This window comes from Tachypleus tridentatus, chromosome 13 (assembly GCF_004210375.1).
Source record: "Tachypleus tridentatus isolate NWPU-2018 chromosome 13, ASM421037v1, whole genome shotgun sequence".
NCBI classification, from domain to species: Eukaryota; Metazoa; Arthropoda; class Merostomata; order Xiphosura; family Limulidae; genus Tachypleus; species Tachypleus tridentatus.
The window spans coordinates 234,630,944-234,655,490 of NC_134837.1; the positions used below are offsets into that span (position 1 = coordinate 234,630,944).

The window sequence follows — 24,547 nt, forward strand, 5'->3', positions numbered from 1 at the left end:
ACAGTTTCCGTATTCTATTTCTTTTCGCTTTTATGTCTGTTTATACATAAATTTCTTTCCTCCTTGAGTTAAGATAATGTTTGTGTATCTTCTACATTATTGTGCATTTTCATAACAACAATAGATCATTAATTTTGTAAGTTCTTTAATCCGTTTGTAGCTACCTGGATATCGGATAAATCTTATTTAGCGTGGTAAACAAACGTTTAGCTAATCTGAATAAATCTCAGATATTTTTAACTATCATGTATTATTCATATGTAATTATATATGCCATTGTTTATGTATTCAGCAAATTTAGTTACTTAAAATAAACTGCTTAACTTAAACATTCGTCACATGTTTTCACGGAAATCTAGAAAGCTTCATTGATAGCTAAGAAAATTGTAAGCATAGAACCTTGGAGATCATTTTTGTGAAAGCATTTTGTAGACAGCATAAAGAAAGGGCTTTTCTTTGATCGATATTTTGTCTCCTTTCATTTGACGCTTTACAGACTGAAACCTTTAAAAATAAGTTAAATTAGGTGAGTTAAATCGTAAGTGTCATATAAATCTTTTGTGATGTATTATCTATGACCAAACTTATGTTTATACTTCTTACCGAAAAGCTTGTCTTCCTCGAATGTTCACTTTTTGTTAATTTGTTTTGAAATAAAAGGATGGAGTCCAATAACTAAAGCTCGCCACAGAAGTAAAACCCTCAAAGTTTTCGACGCGTATTATAGCACATAACTTATGATGCTGGAGATATGAAGTTGCAACAAATGACCAAAAACAAAAAAAGTGTACAGAGTAGATTAAATAATTCTTTTAACATTTTTGATATGTTTTCTTACTTAAAAAACAAAAATAGTTAATGTTTTAGCATTTATAAATTAATAATACTGACTTTACAAGATAGAAGGAGGTTTGATACTATTTGATAGTAATAACAGTTCTGAATTCATATACGTTTCGTTGATTAATCATTTATTTGTAATTTGTTCTCCAATGACATATTGTTTGTGAATATCTGCTCTAATTTCAATATTATAGACTAGAGGGAAAGCAGATTATCAATGCAGCGCATTCTCAACACCTGTACTACGTTTCATCAAAGAAAAATGCCATTAACCTTTACATTATAACGCTCAGATTGTTGAAGATTTTTGGGAAGGAAAACATTTAGCAAACATTTAATACCCAAAAATAAAAGGAAATCGAGTAATTAGAAAAATACATTCTAGAAGTTGAAATTATTGAAATATTAGGGTAGTTTAAATGATAAGAATATTCCTAGGAGAATCAACTTGAAAGCTGAGTATTTTGAAACTTTACACATTTCATTAACGATCGTTGATGTTCTTCCTTCTCTGTGTTTGTTAATGGCCGATATTTTCAAGTGTCTTTCTCGTTATTGTTTTTCTGTTTACTGAATGTTTTATATCTGAAATTTGGCTTTTTTCTTGCATTTATACTGATAGATTAAATCCTAAATGTTTTGATTTTAGTATAGTTATCTAGTTTAATTACTGGTCGTCTGAAAGACTTTGATCTGGTTGTTTATGTTGTTGTTTTTTTGTAATTTCCACTTGCTAGTATAAATCATGGATTATCTACCCTTGTACAAAAGGGTTCTGTGTTCGTTATAATATTTATATAAGAGTTGGCGTACAAAATCATTAGTAACATTCAATTATCTTTCCATGTAGGAAAATAAAAAGCTAAATATGTGGAACGGATAAATAGATTGGCTTGTAAAAGTACAGTGAAGATAACAAACATAATTTACATGTCTTCCGTTAATACAACGTATTGTGGGTAATACAAAGTTAGTTTGTTTTATTGTGTCATGAGGAACAAGATGGAGTACACATCCGTTGGACGGTTGAAATAAAAATTTGTTTGTAATAATCAAAGGTAGGAAATGGTGTTTCTACTTTTATTATCTTAACATAATAGACTTTAAAAGTGCAATAAAAGTACATACTGATACAGATAACGAAAATAATGACATCTGTTTTAAAGAGATTCATCAATATTAAATTAGATAGAGAGCTTCAACCCCCTCCTAATGATTTTCTGCATGTCATCCTGTATCACAGTGTCAAGTTTAGTGTTGGTTGATCAAAAATTGTGGAAATATAAGGAACACATACACATTTGTTGACTTTTTATTTTATATAGATTACATACTGATAGAGCCAAAGCATAATTTGTCCCCTGCTGGTAAAACGGTAAGTCTTCGGATTTAGAACACTAAAATCAGGCATTCAATTTTCCTCGGTAGGCTTACGAGATATCCGAGTGCGGCTTTGCTATAAAAATACACACAAAGCATAATTTTTTATTATTACTTTTTATATTCAAGAGTATGTAAATCTATTTCTTGTAATTTTGTGCTGTACGTCAGCTGAAAATATCTGCACTGTTATTGTTTAACTAGACCTACAAACGGAAGCAACTCATACAAGGAATGATTATACAGACCAGAATACTGTTAATGTTGTTTAAGTTATCAAATGGATTACATGCGAATGGAGTGTGTTACCTTTAGCAGTGACAGTATATGACAGTATTTGAGCTCAGTTATGTGAAATGAGCTCTGAGAATGATATTGATTAGATGAAGGGGATAAGAGTATTTTGTGATTTTCATTAATCGATGTCCTTTCTCATTCACTAATCATGTGGCATACTTGCAAAAACAAATATTAATTTACAAGTTAACGGAAACAAATAAATGCATCGACTACGTAGGCAGGCACGTACAGAATTATCTTCTTGATGCTATTACTACTATAATTAGTATAAGAGTCAAAGTAGGGCCCCATTGTTGGTGGTTGCTAGGTGCCTGCCTTGTAAATGCTCAGTCTAGTATTTGCGCTTACACTGGAGTACGATAAATAGACTTTGTAAATATATGCACATTAGATTTTTCTCTGTACATTCATAGCACTAAGGAAATAATACTTGTAACATTTTTTGGTGTTCTAGTCAAAACGTAAGTACTCAAACTACTGAAATTTGAAGGAAAATTCACGCAGCTTTAGAATCAAAAGTAGGCAAACTAGTAATCGAAGACCTTTTCAAGAAGTGTATAACGTTCAAGGAAAACAAAATAATAGAATTTTCTGATTTGGTGAAAAGTAATAAGCGTGCGTATTTTAGCCATAATGGGCTTACTATATAAGCAGAAAAATATGGAGAAGATTTTGTTTTGTCATTTCCATTTTTTTTTATTTTGGGCAAACTCTACTTTTTCGTTGAGCGATGTCCCCCGCTGAGGCAGTGGTTAGTCTACGGATTTACTACTCTAAAATCAAAGGTTCGATTCCTCTCGGTGGACAACGGATAGCCCGAAGTGGCTTTGGTGTAAAAAAGCACTAACACAATCGTTTGATGACAACATTATAATTAAGGTTTAGTTCATCGTATGTTTCCAAATAAATTATTTGATTGAGGCAAAGTACAGTGTGACATATTAAAACATACCGCTTTAATAATTATAAATTCATTTACAAACTATATGATACATCTTTCTTTAAAATACGAATTAAATAAATGTAACTAATGTGTTTGGTAATCATTAAAAAGTTAGTTCTGGTGGATTTGCTAAACTAAGTTATAAGGCCAAGCATGTTAAGGCGTGCGACTCGTAATCTGAGGGTCGCGGGTTCGCATCCCCGTCGCGCCAAACATGCTAGCCTTTTCTGCCGTGGGGGCGTTATAATGTGCGATCAATCCCACTATTCGTGGCTAAAAGAGTAGACTAAGAGTTGGCGGTGGGTGGTGATGGCTAGTCTGCCTTCCCTCTAGTCTTACACTACTAAATTAGGGACGGTTAGCACAGATAGCCCTCGAGTAGCGCGAAATTCAAAAAACAAACAAACTAAATTATAAGTAACTTCTAGAGATTTCTTTCTTCATTTTTTCTTTGACTAATTCCTAGTGCATTTGCCTGTTTGAAAGAAAAGAAGAAATCGTTGTTATAAATTTACAAAATGATCAATTTTTTACGCACAAAATAATTGATTCACAACAAAGAGTAGAGGCAGTTAATACTTCAGTGCTAAACTTACAGCTAAAAACTTGGTACACGTTACATCGTAATTTTGTATTGTTTCCTTTAAGATTGCTTATACAAACCAGTATAATATTTTTTTTTTCACACAAGCATGAATTAGTATATAAGTATCGTAGCTAGACACAATAGAATAAAATGTTTAAATGCTAAAAAAGGTATTGAAACGTGAAAGCAAAACTCTACAAAACGTATAACTGATATTTAAACAAGGGAGAATCCTCAATAGCAACGGCACATGAAATTGTTTTATAGACGGTTAAAGTAAATTAATCAATGATAGCTTTTATTTTAATTTTACTAGCTATATTTTTATGTGTCATCAATATGAAACGTGAAACAAGTATGTCGGATTTAATTTTATTACTAATTAGAAATTCTACTAGTCTACACTCAAATTGTAATTCTTTTAGGCAGGCAGGATTGAGGTAAATTAATCTATGAGATCTTGGGCGTGGTAAAAAATATCCATCGAAAGACTTGAAACTCCTAAGTTTGATACTCTGTTATTAGATCTTAAATCGGCCAGGAGATGACAGAGCTATGAGGGTTTATGTTTGATACAACAACAACAATAACGAACATTCTATGGGCTGTTATGTCACAAATAATAAAAGTAGCTTTACTTTGGCAAACATCTGTAATTTTTTTAGACTGAACCAAAGTATAATTTTTTTCTTTTATATTTTATGTAACTCGGTTGTTGTAGTTTTTACTTTTCTGTTTCAATAATTTTTGTAGCTTTAAAACTCTCTGTATTATGCAGTTATTACTTATTTTTACTTCCTCTTTTATTTGCTCTATTTTTGTGCATCAGTAAAACCTGAAGTGGAACGCCAGTAATGTAGAAATTTTATTCTTTATGTAAAGTCAGGAGGACTTAGTCTGCTACATGTTCATTAGCCGGATCAAGTGATATGTCTACTTCCATGCCTATCTTGATTGGTTTATTTTTCCAAGCTCATTAGTCAGCCCCACATGGATTTTTTATTTGTATTTCTTCCCTGATGTTTGTTTCATTACTTTTTTATATTATGACGTACGTGAATTGCTTGGTTATACAGTGTATTGTAAAGCTTTATAAATCTTACATAAAATAATAATAGAATATATATAGTAAAAGATAGTGAAGACGCCTTTGCTCTATTAAATGTTGATAAAACTATTGATTCTATTAGAACGAGGTAAGCGCTATACCTTTTAAAGGAAAATGATGAATGAAAATAAATCTTGATTTTAGCTATTCGCCCAGTTTCGACTTTGGAACAATATGCATAAATGAAAAGCAGCATATACACTGGAGATATAGTGACTACGCATTATTCTATCATGTCCGTTATTATTACCTCAACCTATTTTTGGTAGTACAACTGATGAATAATGGAAATTAACTCTATAAGAAAAATATTGCATGTGGCAGCAGGAATGTCACGCAAATCACGTTGGGTAGCTTAGGGTGTCGTCAGTAAAAAGGGTTTGGAAATCACCAAGTTAAAGAGTGCATTTGAAGGAATTCGTATTATGTCGATTGTGAAACATAATTTATATATAATTATTGTTTAGAGTATCATAGTTTGAGGTCTGGTATGTCAGAATGATTAGGACGCTCGTCTCGCAACCTGTTGGTCAAGGGATCAAAACCTTCCGTTTAATATACTCGCTCTTTCGGCATAAAAGCGTCATAAAATAACGGTAAATCACACGATCCATTAGTAAAAAAGTAACCTAAGAGTTGTTGCTAAGCGCTGTTGGCCTGTTACATTCATTCCCTATAACCAGCAGTTGAAAATTAGGGATGGTTATTGTTAACTTGCTAGTAGGTTTACTATAAAAACAGTGAAATATTATGAATTCAAATCTTACTTCAACTGAGAATAATTATTTTTTTTAATATTATTTACTTTTCTTTACTCTAAAGATGAGCAGAGAATAGAAAAGTTGCAATATTGGAAATATATCACTCCATTGTAATTGCTGAAGAAGAGTTTCTTCAACTACAGGAAATTTTCAAGTTTCGTTACAAATGTAGAAAGACAACGGAATGAGCTAATCAGACACAAAACCATCCTGGTTTATGCAAATACTTTCTGTTAACTTTAGTAGATATGTTTTTGTTAATTTGTTTTTAAGTGCAAATCATAAAAATGGACTCTTTGTTTTATACCCACTGCTAATATCGAAAACCAGTTTTTAGATAATAAACCACCAGACTTAACTTTGAGCAAGTGTTCATGTATATCAGGCTGAATATATCATGTTTCTCGTAAGTACTTGAGAAATTTAAATGCAAAATTGTAATTATATTTTAATTGATTTACATATATATTTGACTTCCAAAGGACTACCCTATTGCCAGTGACAAGAAAGCATGGACTTCACATTATAACATCAACATGAGTGAAACTACGAGTTTTTTCGGTAAAGTAATTCGAACTTGCGACTCACAACTTGCAAGTCGAGCGCCATAACCAATAGATTATTCTATGTTCAAGAAATAGTGAACCGCTAACGTAGTTCAGATGCGATGCTGTCCAGTTGTACAATATGAAGAGCATTAACAATACCAACAATTAGTTCAAAAATTGATTTAAACAAGAAATCACGGTTTTTGCAATTCTTATAAGTAAGCAAAGTAATTTAAATGGAATAAAAACCAATAAGTATTAGGTGTATTCCTAATAAAGTAGCCAATTAATGTTTGTTGTAAAGGTAGAATGATATCAATGTTCATAACTTCGGAACAAAGGAACAGTTACCACTTCATATGGAGTATCTCAGATGTCTGCTAGTTTTCTATCCTAAATAATTAATAAAACTGTAGCTGTTTTGAAAACACGCTGTTTAATACTATTTTTTAGTTTATTAGTTTCTCAGTTATCTTTTCTTTTGTTTTTCTTATGCAGTTTTACGATTAGTGTAATTGTGTGCATTTCGAATAAAAATCAATAAATGTTAAAATGTGCCTATACCATCATGCACGTCTACATTCTAAAATACTAGAAAATTATAGAAAAAATGGGAAGTGGCTCTGTGCACTCAGACGGAATTGTCAAAGGCTCATTGAATATGTTCCTTCCTTATGCCATTTATAAAATTACATGTCGTCTGGTAAAAATTTATTATTTGTTTACTTAATCATAGAATAAACAGGTAACAGTCTTTTAATATATGTGTGATAAATTCTACGAGTAAAGTCTCTCGTACACAGATAATCTTCCAATCAAGCAGAAACGTTCATGACTCTTTAACTGAAGTTTTCCATGACAAGTTCTGTAGACAACCTCCACCTTTCTCACTTTGAATTACTTAGTAAGAATAATCTTTTGAAGTGAAACTGCGTTAAATTTTATAAAATAGAATACTCTCATTGATGCAGGTTAAATAATGTTCCAAAACTAATAGATAAAAGGACACTAGACAGGTATTCAAAATATTTTGCTTAAAGCTATTTGGTTTCTCACAACTTGTATAGTTTTTTAGCTGTTACACATCTAGTGTGTGTTTATGTATGTATTTGTGTTTTATGTCTATTTTCGGACCCAGTACAAAACATAGGATATTCTTTAGTTACATAAGAGAAATTAGTTACAAACTAAACTATTGAATGAACATGTTTGTTTAATATTTTGTTCAAAATGTAAAATTCATTGCTCAGTGCAGTAAGTTCATCACGTTTGTTTGTTTATTTTGTTTGTCTAAAATTCGCGCAAAGCTACACGAGGCCTATCTACGCTAACCATCCCTAATTTAGCAGTGTAAGACTAGAGGGAAGGCAGCTAGTCATCACCACCCACTGCCAACTCTTGGGCTACTCTTTTACTAACGAATAGTGGGATTGACCGTCATATTATAACGCCGCCACGGCTGAAAAGGCGAGCATGTTTGGTGTGACGAGGAATCGAACCCGCGACCTTCGAATTACGAGTCGCAAAGTTTAACCCACCTGGCCATGCCGGACAGAACTAGTTTAAATCCCTAACTTAAAATATTTTCTATGATGAATTAAGAATTAAACAAAGTAATAAAAAAAACACTTTCTGGAATTTGAACACGAAATATCCGCTTGAAATTAACTATTGAGTGAGTTTAAAAATTATCAACAAAGGTAGCGTTATGAACTGAGAATGGATTTTGTACATATAAGGTGGTTTCCTTCTGTTCAGAACAAGATCACTATGCTGCATATTATACGGTTTTAATACCAAGCTAGATTATTTGATGTTTCATACAGATAATATTTCATGTTATAGTTGTATGTTTGTTGTAGTTGTTTACTTGTCAGTGTAGTTTTTATATAGTATAGACCTCAGTTTTGTGCCTAGTTTTTGAATAAATTTGATATTAACTGGAATGTCAAACACCACACAAACATTATTTATAAAATACAATGTGATAACTGCCACGACTTCTATATTGGAGAAACAAGCAGAAAAAATGGAAACCAGATTCAAAGAACAGTCACCTTCACACGTTTTCGAACCCTGCAAGTCAAATAAACACAACATAACAATATAAAACACTCAAATACTAAATATAGTTTGTTTGTTTTTGGAATTTCGCACAAAGCTACTCGAGGGCTATCTGTGCTAGCCGTCCCTAATTTAGCAGTGTAAGACAAGAGGGAAGGCAGCTAGTCATCACCACCCACCGCCAACTCTTGGGCTACTCTTTTACCAACGAATAGTGGGATTGACTGTCACATTATACGCCCCCACGGCTGGGAGGGCGAGCATGTTTAGTGCGACTCGGGCGCGAACCCGCGACCCTCGGATTACGAGTCGCACGCCTTACGCGCTTGGCCATGCCAGGCCTACTAAATAAAGAAACAAACATAAACAAACGCAAAATTAAAGAAGTCTTACTTATACAACAACTCAAGCCCAAAATAAACCAATACAAAGGAACACCTTTAAACCCATATTAAAAATAATATAATAAATAATAATAATAAAATAAATAGTATAAAATTATGTATTCAAACTTCTAAGCACGCCCTCTAAATTCCGACACTCAGTTACACAACCCTTTCAAACATTTGGTCAGCTTCCGGTCAGTTACCTCTTTTTTTCTTTGTGAACCTGACGATGACCGAAGAAGGTCGAAACGTTAATCGCTCCTCTACATAAAAAAAAAAAAATTATCAACCCAAACGAACCGTTTTTACATGTATATATTTTTCTCTAGAAGTGGGTTTTCTCGACATCACTGAAACAAACCCTTTATTCTAAAAAGAGTTATTATGACAATTAAAAGCATCTTAATATTATTTATTGTTTTCCAATTGTGGCTGTGAAAGAACTCATACCGAATGGAACGTTCGACCATATAATGACCCAAGCAATTGTAAGAGATTGAGTGTGTTCAAATAATATAACATTTTTTATGTCGTCAAGAGCGTGAGAATGAACTCTGGTAAAATTTTCTTTTCATTTTTCTACTTGTTGAGAACTTACATCCAAAACCATTACTTAGAGTTAAAATATAAAAACATAATAGTTCCCGTTAAACTGCAATATTAAACCCATGCTATTTTTAGAGTGTTAAACATCAGTTTTTAAACATTATTTATTTTGGATTTGTTTTTCCACCATCTTGATCAGGTATATGGATTCGCAATGGGATCTCCACCTGATGTCATGATAGTCAATAGTTTTCTATGCTATCATGAATGCAAGTAGATATAAAACTGCCAACATGAATCCAAACTTATTCTTTACAAATGTTATATTGATGATACTTTCTTCCTGTTTCAACACTTAAGTTAAGTTTCCAACTACCTTTCTTACCTTAATTTCCAACACTCAAAATTCAAATTCACATCCGAACCGAAAGATGATTATTCTTTATCGTTCCTAGAGTGCCCACAAGTGATAAATTTCCCGTCATTTTCTCCCTTCCTTTCATGTGCCCGCAATCTCTACCACTTAATAATCAATTATATTACACAATAAGAACCTTCCACCCTCAGGTTCAGCTTAGAATAATATACAAACCTGGTCTCCGTATTAAACACCTATTTCATTACAAAGACCAAGTATCTAAATTTCTACGTTCATGGATCGTGTCTGTTTAGTGAATGTAAGGTCACGCGTGTCAGCAAAAGGACCATGGGAAAACTAGTCTTTGAACATTTAAGAGTATCTAACAGAACCAATCTTCCACTACTTAAACCCAGCCGCTCACCTATTTGTACACTTTCTGAAACCACAGGTCACAATAGTTCATTTAACGATTTTTTTATCATCACCGCAGGTTCTTTACATCTTGAATTCTATATTAAGTCTACTCACAGCTAAAAAAAGTATCCGATCCTTAATGATTCACAAAGCTCTTTAGACTTAAGATTGCTATAAATTTTCGCACGTAACCCAGTTGCTATGTAATATATATATAGACATTGTTTTATCCATTCACTTACAGCTTTTTCTAATAACTAAACATACTAATGTATATGTCATATTATAATTGTAGTAATAATAATCTTTGTAACATAATTTCCAGATTTCACTGATGATGAAATAAGTTATACCGAAACGTTCAAACTTGTAAATAAAATGTTGTATGCTTTATTAACAGTCTTCATCTTCATTATTAAAGTTTTAAATAATTTGATATTTTCAATATCATAGCTTTTAAATAATAAAAACAAAATTAATCTCCCGTTTTCATTTCAAGTACAAATCATCTAAATTTTTGAAACATTCATTGTTAAATGTCTTTCTTCTAATTAATTTTTTTCATCTGCATAAAGCACAAAAGTTTATGTGTCTGTTTGTCCATTGTTTAACTACTCCTAGGTTGCTAAACCAATCTCAAACAAACTTTGTGGGATGACATTTTGAAATAAGAGGCATGTTAGTGGTATTTAGCACTCACTCCATCCCCAATATTGAAATCATTGAGCATTCATTATCCTTGACATGAGTGTTAACTATATTTCAAAATAGCACCACTTATACGAAAAATAAACATATATTAAATTGTATATTATACAATATACACAAAAGTGGGTGAGAACATTCAAACGTCTTGTATATCTTAAAGAGTGCTAGTGCACTCTCTATGAAATAATGAGAATTCAATAAAAAAATGGCCACCTCTATTGCAATAATACAATATATAAGCTGAGATGAAGTTTCTACTTCAACAGCCAGCATAAGACTAATATGAAGAGCCATTTTTGAGTTATACCCATTTCTTTCTTTAACCTGAGACCATTCATTTTCGGTCTCTAAGATATTTCTGCAGCCAGTTACCATCAATTAGTTAATCACGTGAAAGAACTGGATATTGAAAACAGTCAAAAAAAAAAAAGAAAAGAGAAACCTCTACTGCTACTAGTTTGCTCTTACTCAATAAGTCTCCCTGACCATTACACAATGTATATCATGTTTTAAGTTTTACACATGAAGTTGTTAAACATTACATGAAACTTTTGGATAACGTTGTAATAAATACTGTAATGTTAAGTGTAACAGTTTTATTATTATATATTTTTGTTTGTTTGTTTCGGAATTTCGCCAAAGCCACTCGAGGGCTATCTGTGCTAGCCGTCCCTAATTTAGCAGTGTAAGACTACAGAAAAGGCAGCTAGTCATCCCCACCCACCGCCAACTCTTGGGCTACTCTTTTACCAACGAATAGTGGAATTGACCGTCACATTATAACGCCCCCACGGCTGGGAGGGCGAGCATGTTTGGCGCGACTCGGGCGCAAACCCGCGACCCTCAGATTACGAAGCGCACGCCTTAACAAGCTAGGCCAAGCCGGGCCGAATTTTTATATATTCATTTTAACATCAATGTTAGTTTAATTTAAATATATATTTAGAAATATATGTGTAACTTATACTGTTAGATGTGTATTGCAAAATTCCTGCCAATTCCCTAAATTTGTAGAAGGTTCTCGAGTGTAAGAATTCACAATATATGTTTTATGTGGGTCAACTAAAATTTCTAGAACCTCGCTTTAACTTTTATAAATCGAGTGACAGTTTTATATTGTTTGTTTGCAACAGTTAGTATACTATAAAGCTCAAGAAATCTAAAAGTTATAAACGCTTATCAAGAGGAAAACTACAGATATTTGACCAGGAACATTACAAACAGTTTAGCTTCAGCAGATTATCTTTAGACGTTAGCATTTTTACAAAGACACTGTATAACTTAAGTGGTGAAACACTTATATGCGTACAACGAGCTAGCTAACTTCCCGTCAAGTGAACTCTACCGCCACCAACTCAAAATTAATTCACTCATCGTGAATCATCGAAAAATATTTAGTTCCAGACGAGATAAAAGATAAACTTCTCAATTCAAAACAATTTAACCAAATTTCAGACTATTTGAAATTGCAATACGTAACACATATTTTGTTAAAAATAATTTTCATTGTTATCTTAGAATCCGACTTCCACATTTTTTTAAGTTCACAACCCAGACAATACTTATTTACCTCAGTTTGTTGTTGAATAAAACTGCTGCACCTAAAGAAATAATGAGAATCATTATTGTTTTTGTGCTAAAAATACTCTTTACATGCAACAAAAGTAACTTTTTACATACAACTAGTTATTGTCTGTTTTGTGTGATGTTGCCACAAAATCGAACCATTTCAATGATTAGAAAATTTATATGAATTACAAAAACAATATATAAATATAATTTTCGAAGATATTTAAACTACCACCCATGTAATTATAAATATTTACTTTTACAGGTATTTATTCATTTTATTCAACCACATAAGCTATTGAATTTTCAATATCGGAGCTCTCAGTTTTATCTAAATGTTATCAGGATGATAAAGTTCTGTTTTCTGTAATTATATCAGTCAATTATTCTCTGCGCAGTATAAAAGCTCTAACAATTTGTCATAAATTCGTAATTTAATCAAGTCTTTAAGAGTTAAAATGAAATAAATAGACACCAAGTATTATATTTTAATATCAAAGGTTCAAGAAGCCTGTTTCTCTATAAAACGAGGTCCAGCATGGCCAGGTGATTACGACACTCGACTGATAATCCGAAAGTTGCGCATTCGAATCCCCGTTCGACCAAACATGCTCGCCCTTTCAGCCGTGGGGGCGTTATAATGTTACGGTCAATCCCACTATTCGTTGGTAAAAGAGTAGCCCAAGATTTGGCAGTGGGTGGTGATGACTAGCTGCCTTCCATCTAGTCTTACACTGCTAAATTAGGGACGGTTAGCGCAGACAGCACTCGAGTAGCTTTGCGCGAAAAACAAAAGAAATCAATGTATAAGACTAAAGTTATTATTTTACTTCTAGGTTTTTAAATATAAATAAGTTGTAAAAGCGTTTAATGAAATTATCCAGACTTTATAATTGATTAAAAAGTGTAACAAAATTATTCGCTACGAACTGCACAGTATCTTTTTTTAAATATTCTCTTTCATGGAAGAAAATATTTATATCCTGTGTTATTAAAAAAACATAAGAGTTATTTGGCTTAGTAAAAAGGGACGAACGATTTTCTGTTTCGTCACTTTTTTTAAGTATGTATCAGCACTTCGAGAAAATATACGTAATTCATTAAGAATTACAACTTGTAAAGTGTAGTTAGTATGATTATCAATATAGACTAAATAATACAATGACACAATAAATGCAGCTGAAAGCCGCCGTTTTTGTTAATTCATCTTTTTTGAACTGAAAACGTTGCTTGATTTACAACTGAAAAATAATCATTTAATGTCACTCCATAATGTTTTTCATAATGAAAAGTATATTACACATTTAAATATTATTTATGTTCAGAAAGACACTTCTCAATAATTTGAAACATCAAACTTTAAAATGATTTGATAAAATATATAATTTTAAAATTGTTTTATAAAACATTTCATTTGTACGAATACCTATGGAAAACAGTTTCAACAGCAAAAATTATGTACAGTGATTTATTAGGCCTATTGGGAGAGAGAAATCGTGTTTTTCAACTAGTATCACCTTTTACGTTAATCACTGTCTACTTTCGAATTCCATTGCCTGCATATTATTATTGAGAACTTGAAATTTGCCTTTTTTGACTAGTCAACTACGTTTCAAAATGTTCTACAGCAATTTAAACTTGGATTGAGGTTGAGAGCTTAAACTGGTCAACGCAAGAACTTAAAAGATGAAGTATACGGCGTACAGTAAGATAACGAACTATCTGCTTTGATGGAAAGAGTAATCGACCAAAATATGTCGTTAAGACATTTACGGTTCATTTATAAGAATGAGATGTGAATAAATTCAAAACTGTAAAACTCAACACAATAAAGAATAATATGATTCGACTTTCACGTGATGATTTTGTTGTTGTTATTTCGTTTTTTGTTTCTCTAACTATGATTCTTATTCAAAGTACAATGGAACCTTGTGACCTCTATTTACAGTTCCAATAAGCACTTTATGAGTTCGAGATTATCTGTAAGATTCTACAACACTGAGCTACTTGTGCATATTATATGTGCTGATGTACAGTCTGGAGCGTTCCTGTAAGTTTTCAACATTTGAGTCAGATGTTGGATTCATTTTGATAAAATGTTTTTAAAATTCACATCAGTTATAAATAGGGATAAATGATGAGTAGACTTTTATTACATGTATGAATATAAGACTTCAGAATGTGGTAAAACAAGACATTTATCAAGTATTTATATATGTCGTGAGTATCTAAATTAGCAAATGTTATATGTATATATGTGTGTGTAAATACGTGATTTACTGAAACGTATTATTGACACAAAGTTTGTCCCTTGTGGCACAGTGATATGTTTGTGAACTTAAGTCGGTAGAAACCGGTATGTTTGTGAACTTAAATCGGTAGAAACCGGGTTTCGATATCCGTGGTAAGCGGAGCACAAATAACTCATTGTACAGCTTTATGCATAATTAATAAACAACAAGACCACGAAATTTGATAATACAAAAACTATGCAATAAATTAGCCAATATAATATGACACTTGAAATATATCTAAAAAAACTACAGCCTCATACAGGTATTTTAAGAGCATGATACTCAATTATTCTAATTATACGACATTGGTCATATTATAAGGTTCCTCGTCAACCAATTACAGAAAACTAGCTCCTTTTCATATCTAAATAGATTTCAAGAATCTTTCTGGTTTTTGAACAGTTATGACAATAGGTGTCCAAGTAGCTGGAGCACCATTTACTTTGTTAGCTATCCAAACTCAATTTTCACCAAAGACTATTAACAGAAGCAATAAGAAACACATTTTCACTTGGAAAATGTGTGACCGTTAGAAGCTAGTCACTAGCAACACCAATGACAAGCTACTAACTTGGAGATCGATTGTGAAACCAATATTATACTTTTTAACATATTTTGTTCGAATTCAAAGACACCTGAAAGTATCATTACGTTAAATTCAATCAAACATTATTAAGTACACATGACTAAACAAATGGTTAAAATCTGTGAAACTTGTGAGATTTGTTTTTTGAAAAAGTGATTTTTTGGAAATGTTGGGAGATGTGGATTGTATGTGCAATGCATATGTTGTGGGTAGGTATGGTGGTATGAAATCAACTTTCCTTCCTCTCTAAATACTCATGAATATAACTACATATAAATAAACACTTAATTGTCCATTTTTTACAGTTTTAAAGTAGCAAAATCAACGTTATAAAACACCAACACAGAACCAAGATCATATTGCTATAAAATATTTTGGAATTGCTTTACAACAACTAAATTTCGTCTGATTATGAATACTTGATCGAAATCAAAAACGTATTTGATAAACCACCAGATAAAAATTAACGCTAAGGATGAATCACAATTAAGAGTTAAAGAGTCGCCCTGACTTTATTCTAAGAATTTTATTTGATATACCATGAAAACTAGTTTTTACCCTAGGTATCAAGTCTCTTTACACTTAAGCTCTTCACGACAAAGGCTTTCACACTGAAATATATTTTAGGCCTAAAAAAAACGAAAGTTATTTCTTCATACCCACGCTCAACCATTTAGCTTGACTTGTATTGACTCTGAGTGATTTTCTTCAATCATCATTTTCAAATTTATTTGCCGCTTATGTTTTATATTGAAACAAGAGAAACGCTTACTATATATGGCAGTTATATTGTGGATGTTATTCTTATAGATTCAATTTGTAAGAAAATTGTAGAAAAAATTTTACAGTAGGTTCACTTGTTTTCAATCTGCCTTCCAGTTCACATACACAAAATATACATAGTATACACTGAAAACTTTTCATTTTTAGATATCGAAGTTTATCTTAGTAATAACGTATCACTAATAGTAAATATTTTAGAAAAATTCCTCATTCCCATCTACATAGATCTGGCTGTCTTCCCTCTAATATATTGCTTAAAAGTAGACACGACTATGGAGTATATTTTTCAAGTAGTTTGCACTAGATTCAGAGAAAAATAGAAACAATCTACATTTTTAGTCTTGGTACCCTACAACAATAAAAATTCTATCCACTACTCTCAGTTCCAAAGAATACACAGAATAGTGAAGTTTGTGTTTTTGCTACCATAACATGGAAAATGACTGATTTATTTATCACAAGATATTAGCACAAATCTCCAATCTCCAGTCTGCCTCGAAACAACCAATAAACCTCTTGAACTTTCTTTCGGCGACATAACAAAGACCGAATTCTTTTAGACTTGATATATCATTTTATGAACATAAAAACCAAGAATGTTTTCATGGGTAACTACTAAAATACTCAAAGATTAGTCTACCATCACCAGATAGTTAGTGATCGACCCTTAATATCTTACAAACATGACACTAATCTTCGCAATCTTTCGATACGATTACTTGGAACGCACTCGGTATTCGACATTGTGAACAATAAAGATGCGTTACTTCTGAATATGGAAACAATACTACCCAATCACGAGGATCTAGGTTTATCTTATTTTATGTGGGACAAGCCAACCGTAAGCAGAAGTCGTAAACATGACCAAACGAAGACAATCCTTGTGGACTCCACTTCAGTAGTCCTTAACATAACGTCAGTGATTCCTGTATAATGGAGCTGTAGTATGTACTTACTAATGTGAACAAAATAAAACACTTTGAATATCGAGAAATTCATAAATTAGGTATTCGTTACCAAACAGCTCAAATGAATGATGCTCCAACCTTCAATTTTAATATACAAATGTACGTATACTTAAAATTTTCTTTTATTTACCTTTTATTGATATTTATGTTATTTTATGTGAATTTAACTTTCATTTTACTTCTCTTAATTCATTTTTTAATTTATTATATCAAACAGAAATGTTGAGTTATATAATATTGTTACACTATGCATATATTGTCAAAGTGTTTAATATACATAGTTGATACCTCTTTTGTTCTATTTATCAATGTGTTATAATGTTAGAACATTCAAGGTCTTATATTAATTTTGGGAAAAGGCAGTAGCTCAAAAGTCTAACTTGATTAATTGTTGTTAAGTTTTAGCGTCAACAAAGAATGGAATTCCTTCTGCTTCCATAACGGAGTATCAGATCATAAATATCAGTGTTGTAAGTCCATAATCTTACTGCTCACCCAACGAATAGATATTACATTAATAAATACGTTATATCAGCAATATTTAATTTATTTAATTTTCGTACTTAAAAAAGTCAAAACTGAATTATTCTCGAAAAGTATGTGTTTATGTATATATGTATATATATATTATTGAGATGAGTTTATGCCTTTGTAAATTAAATTTTGTTTGTTTGTTTACATTTAAACACAAAGCTACAGAATGGACTATCTGTGCGGTATCAAATCCCAGTTTCTAGTAGTGTGAATCCTTAGGGGCGTCACTGGGGAACGTAAATTAAATAAGTAGTTTGTCAAAGTACGACTCAGAATGTCTCGCTTATTTTAATTTATGTTAGTGTTGGATAATTCATTGTATTTATGTAATCCCATTTTAAAACAGCTACAAAACAGATATTTATGTGAAATGATATTTCTAGCAATTTGTTTAAAAGCGTAGTCTAAACAATGTAACTTGAAAAGATAAATTAATAAATATGTCTGAGATTTTAAAATAACAAAAAGTAACATTAGTCTAAATATTTCAATGTTATTGAAATATAAATATTTCTACACCACTTTGCATTTTAGCAACGTAACTGTTGCAAGACAAAAACTGTACTGCTCAACAGCGGTGACACATTTCAAAGATCAATGATATTAATAAAGGATAGAAAAAAGTTTATTAAAACGTCGTAATAAATTTAGAGTAATTATTTGTTCGTAGAACTGTTAATAAACTTTGAGTTTACTAGTTTTCAAAATTAGATGATGTCAAGAGGGCTGATAACATCTGTGTTTGTCACTTTCAGATTATTTGTATTGATTGTGTTATGTACTGTCATGGTTATTGAAGTACTGTAATTCTTTTACAAAGTATTATGTTTAGTGTAATGTTCGCAATATTTATATTTAATACTTAAGTTAAAATTTTCGAACACCAATTTTTAATTCTTTAGGCCCGGCATGGCGTGCGATTCGTAATCTGATTGTCGCGGGCTCACATCGCCGTCGCACCAAACATGCTCGTTTTTTCAGCCTTGGGGACGTTATAATGTGATGGTCATTCCCACTATTCGTTGGTAAAAGAGCAGCCCAAGAATTGGCGGTAAGTGGTAATGACTAGCTGTCTTTAATCTAGTCTTACACTGCTAAATTAGGGACGTCTAACGCAGATAGCCTTCGAGTAGCTTTGCGCAAAATTCAAAAATAAACAAACAAACTATTTTAATTCTTTAAGAAGTGATGTAGACCAAAATTACTAATATATATCTATTTTAATATTATTGTTGCTTGTTCAAGTTAAATATATACTTTGAAACTTAGATAATTTATACTTTTAAATGTGTATTAAATCTGTAGAAAAGTTCGAGTTCAAGAATCAACAATATATGTGTGCGTGTGTACAAAAACACTTGTGTATCGTCAGTATTGTTGTGCTGGCTGAAATTTCTAGAAGCTCCCGTCACGCCTATAAATGTCTCTCGATGGTACAGTGGTAAGTCTACGGATTTACAACGCTAAACTCAGGAGTTCGATTTTCCACAGTGGACTCAGCAGATAGCCTGAGGTGGCTTTAGCTATAAGAAAACACACACACACCTATAAATATAACCAATGTGATGCGCCAAAACACAGTATCTATTATAAACATTGGAAGCTATAATCGGGAACTTCAGAAATTTGACCAGGAACGTTTATAAATTTCAAATATTGCAAACAGTTAAACTTTAGCAGATTCACATTGGATATTAGTATTTTTACGAAAACATTATATAGTCTCAGTGGTGAAAAACTTAACGTGTGATCAGCGAAAAGCTAACTAGATTTGAGTGTTTTATATCTATATCAACTCAAAATTAATTCTCTCATCGTGAACTCTCTATAAGATATTTATTTCCAGACCAGACAGAAGATTCAATTTTCTTTGTAAGTTTGTAAAACTTTAGTATATAAATATTTTTGTAATAACTTTTTATAAATGATATTATTATTTCTATACGAAATAAATTTGTACTCAGAAAGGAAACTGCGTATATCAATTGCGTTGGTAAATATCATGAATTGGATACATATTGAAATTTATTTAACTTATAAGTCCAAATTATAATCTAACTTAGTTTCCAGCTGTTTAAAATTGTAATATGTAACAGCTTATAGGGAAAAAATTGTATATATAGATATAAGGAAATGATAGGTTTTAAAATGATTATCAGTATATTACAATAACCACCTTACAAACTTAAAACATAGAACAAAATAGAAGATGTGAGTGGAGGTTTAAACATTTTAAGCACATTTTCTTAGGATTCAGATATAGCGGTCTTTAAATGTGAATTACAGATTGGAAAGTGATCAGCCAGCCATCAACAATATCTTCTTCAAAGTCGAATAACAGTATTATCTCTTATTTTTATAATCTGCTACTCGTAACGGCATTACATCTCTGACCTTGAATTGCTTGAGATGTAACCTACAATTTATTTTTGTTTCTAATTATTACATATATATATATATATATGCAGTTACTAAATATTCTATAGAAAAGAATATAAGGTATATTATCCGTATGAGGAATGCATAAAAACGAATGTTTACAACATAATTTACTTAAAGATGTACTTGAAAGTACGTTCACACACACACGATAAATAACAAATATGGCAAAGCATATATTTGAGCATTTCCGATGATTAATTTGCATTTGTAAGAAAACATTTGAAATGATGTAAAACAAAAGAGGAAATTGAAACACTGAAAGTTACAAAGTATAACATTTTAGTATATTATTTATATAAATCATAAAATGTCGCATAGTATGATGAGCTATCACTTCACAGATGTCAGGACAGATTGTAATGTACCTGAAACATACACATTTTTCCAGAATTATCCAAAAACAGTTAAGACTCAGTACTTGCGCTCTAGAAGAATGACGAATTAATTCACTGTGAGACATTTTGAAATAATTTTGGCAGTACGAGGGACGTCGATTATTGAATTATTTATTGTTTTGGAAATGTATTATGTTTATACCTTTAACGATCAGCAAAACGTTAGGATATTATGTATCACATCTTTTGCTACAACATGATATTTAGCCCTTTCACTCGTGGGGGCATTATATGTGATAGTCAATCCCACTATTCGTTAGTAAAAGAGTAGCCCAAGATTTTGCGATGAGTGGTGATGACTAGCTGTTTTTTCTTTAGTCTCACACTGCTAAATTAGGGACGGCTAGCGCAGATACCCCTCGAGTGGCTTTGGCGAAATTCAAAACAAACCAAACAAAACAAAAGTATTTTTTTTAAATATTCAATGAAATGTGAGTTCTCATATTACGATCTACTTAGACAATTTCTTTTTAATTTGACTGGTAATAATCTAATAGGTTGCATACCTGAATAAGTGTCGAAACTTGGTTGGTTTAATCCCCACTGCTGCTAAACATACTTTGACGTTTCAGTTACGAGTGCGTTATTAGAGTGACAGTGTGTCAAGCAACTTAAAATTAGCAATGGCTAAATATGAAACCTAAATTTACCCAAAAGTTAACGTTTTAGGAACACTCTAAAGTTATTCCAAAAACTGTATATATGTCTAAGTAATCATTTCATTTAACTTTGTTTATCTCTTGTTAAGCACAAACTTTAACAATAAGCTATCTATGTTATGATTAATGCGGGTTTCAATACTCCATTTTTAGCATTATAAGCTTTTATATTTAGCTCTGACCTACCGGTGACTGTCTGCTTTAAACTAAGTGAAAACTATTATGGGCTGTTATAATGGTTTTTAACTATTACTATCATATAATCCTCCAAAATTGACTTGGCAAGTACTAACACCCCACCTATAGTATGCCATAACCTCACATCTCATAGTTATATAAAACAAATAACTTTTGTGAAATCAGGTTTGACCAACAATAACGCAGAAAATGTTATGTTATACAGTCATGAACCTTTGACACTCCTTTTTGATAATGATTAACAGCATACATCAACGCTTAGCTACAAAACGGAATGGTAGTGTTTTAAATATTACAAGACTTTATAAGGTAATTTTGACTATTACGAGACAAGCGTGTAGCCCATATAAAATAACAGGAAAAGTGCGTGTGTATCTCCTGATAGCAAAGCCACACTGGGCAATCTGCTGTGTCTACCGAGTGGTATTGTCACCATCACTCTTTGCATTCTAACCTTACATTTGATAGCTAATTGGAATAAATATTTTTTTTGGAACACCAGCCTGGCCACGTTAGAGGAAGAAGAGCGAAGTCAAGGCAGTCAACTGTCAGTAAATTCATTTTAATGAGGCAAGCTAGTGAACAACCACATAGGAAAGAAATGTGTTTTTTTGATATAACTAATATTATATTGAAAAAAATTTGCGTTTTGGTAACAATGTTTTCCAATAATCGCTTTTATCTCATGTTGGCTGGAAACAAAGGTATGTAGGTTATAGCTTTTGTGATAAAATATGTTCAGAACCCACACGATGTGAATCTAATAACTCAAGCAATGCTGTGTACTTTTGCAAGTACGTTAACATAACGTTCAGCCTCAAAATCCTATTAATATTGTCGTGAATAATTCATCACAGCGTTCATATGTGTCTTCATTTTCACAGTTCATACATAAACTCATCTAGTAAATATACTGTTTTCTTTATAGCATTAAACGGGCTTCTTTCAGCAGATGGTTACGAAAACAAACGTTTTTACACGAAGGTTACATTTCTCGAGTTTAACAGTCATATATGTGTGTGTTTTAATATTAAGTACAACTGGATTTGAAGTTTAGTTCCTGCTCTTACTGTTTGTTGTTAAACACAAAGTTGCACGATGAGCTAATTACATGTGTTCTGCTCACCACGTGTACTGAAACCTAGTTTTTGGTGTTATAAGTCCCCAATTTTGATGGTGAACTACAGGGAAATTGGATATTAGATTCAGTGACGTACTGTTTCTAACAAATTTAATACAGGCTTAGGATATATATAATTTAAGAAAATCATTGATCAATGACAAATATGTTTTCGCTGACAATAAAAAAATGGTTTCTCTGCCAGCACAAAATAAATATGTAGCAATTGTATTTTGTTCGATATTATTTTAAAAAGGAAAAATGAAGGATTCTCCTGTTTAATATATATTTCTACATCGACAAAGTTATATGTAGCTAGATTCTATCGTTGCATATTTTAAACTTTAAAACCACGTTAAAATATTATTTTACAGCAAATTGAACAAAGAAAACGTGTCTGATATTGCATTTAAAAAGTTTGCTTGAGTTACAGTTACAGCTTTATTCATCGTGTTACAAACGTCTTCTTTAATATTAAAACGAGTGAGAATAAAATGGTTGCTAATGAAGTTTATTGCAACATCCAGGAATAACATTGCCATTTTATTTTCATTATAAAACCCGTGCTATGTGTTCAAGAGCAAGCTATCCTTGCAGGGAAAAAATAACATAAATAAATTCTGTTAATGGATTCATACTCACTCAATTAATTATTGAATTATTCCAATAAACAGAGTGTACGATGGCTCTGATACAGTATAAGTCGATTATGATCAAAGCAAGCTACGTAGTGATATAGATCAAAATTAAAAATTATCACACTAATTAATATAATTAGTTTGATATATATTGTTTCAACTTGTGCATGCAAAATTATAAATAAAAAAATTAGTGATTATAGAATGCATTTATTCATCAGTTGGGTGACATCACTGCTAATAATATCTTCAACTGTAATCCTAACACCTCATAACGTTTGGTAGGATTAGGGGATTTTCGTTTGGCTATTTGTATGCTTGCACATAAAGTTACACAACAATCTGATTAGGCTTTGTCGTCCACGGGGAGTCGAGGTTCTTAAATTGTTTTCATATCGTGTATACAAACTTTGTATGCTGAAAATTAGTAATATTTGAATATATAATATTGATCTACCTATAATTCAACAGTACCGTGGAAAATGTGTTGGGACAAGAGAATATTTTCTCACTCGTTCACTCTTTACATTTTACAGAGTAATTCATTCATGCCACTAAAATATGTAAATTCTAACCATACGGTAATGCTTTACTAATCTCTATTGACAATTGAATAAGCCAGGATAAGAGTACTTATCATTCTTTAGAATTCATATACACTTGTACCAAGCGCATGTTATAAGGGTTCTGCTTGAATGAAAAAACAGATAAATTTTAGTATTTGCTTGTTTGGAATTAAACACAAAGCTACACAATGCTCTGCCCACCACGGGTATCGAAACTCAGTTTATAGCGGTGTGAATTCGCAGACATACTGCTGTGCCACTGGAAGGGGAAATTTAGTATCTAAAATAACTGTCGTGGTACCACATACATTGTCTAAACTATATAGAAAGAAGATAGTATATGGTATTGGTATATGCAAGAAGAAATCAACTTAATAGCACTTCACAAATAAACTTTGATGAAAGCAGTGCTTAAAATCATATATTAAGTTTGTTCTTATCCCTAAAAGAGTATAGAATTGTCTGTGAAGCAGAGCGTTTGCATAAAAGCTTTACGTGATGCTGGTTGGACTTTCCAAAAAATTCTGCAAACTTGAAAAGCTCTCCAAACACTGTCAAGTATACCCTATATCGTGAGACAGAGACAGGTAAATTTGAAAATAGGAAAGAAGACGGCAGAAAATCTAAACTCAATGCTACTGATGTTAAGTACCTTTGTTTTTGCAGCATTCGGGACGGAAAAAACTGCCACTTATCTCAAGCATTAGATAAACGACCATGTACCAAATTACAGATATGTGACCAAATTTACAGTTCCAGGAAGACTAAACGAGAATAGAACATTTGATTATGTTGCAATCAGAAAACAATATTTCGGTCTCCAAATATTGTCAAGAGACTGAAAGTT

General features: G+C 31.8%; 1 protein-coding gene across 1 annotated transcript in view; it reads right to left on the bottom strand.

Annotated features, from left to right (window-relative positions):
• Positions 1–2,164: 2,164 nt before the first annotated feature.
• The window catches only part of LOC143238779 (nephrin-like), a 175,024-nt gene continuing 152,641 nt past the window's right edge, over positions 2,165–24,547 (bottom strand). Inside the window, exon 15 of the mRNA XM_076479322.1 lies at positions 2,165–2,299. Within this exon, the coding sequence (XP_076335437.1) occupies positions 2,255–2,299 (45 nt within the window). The 3' untranslated portion in view covers positions 2,165–2,254. The remainder of the gene's footprint in view (positions 2,300–24,547) is intronic.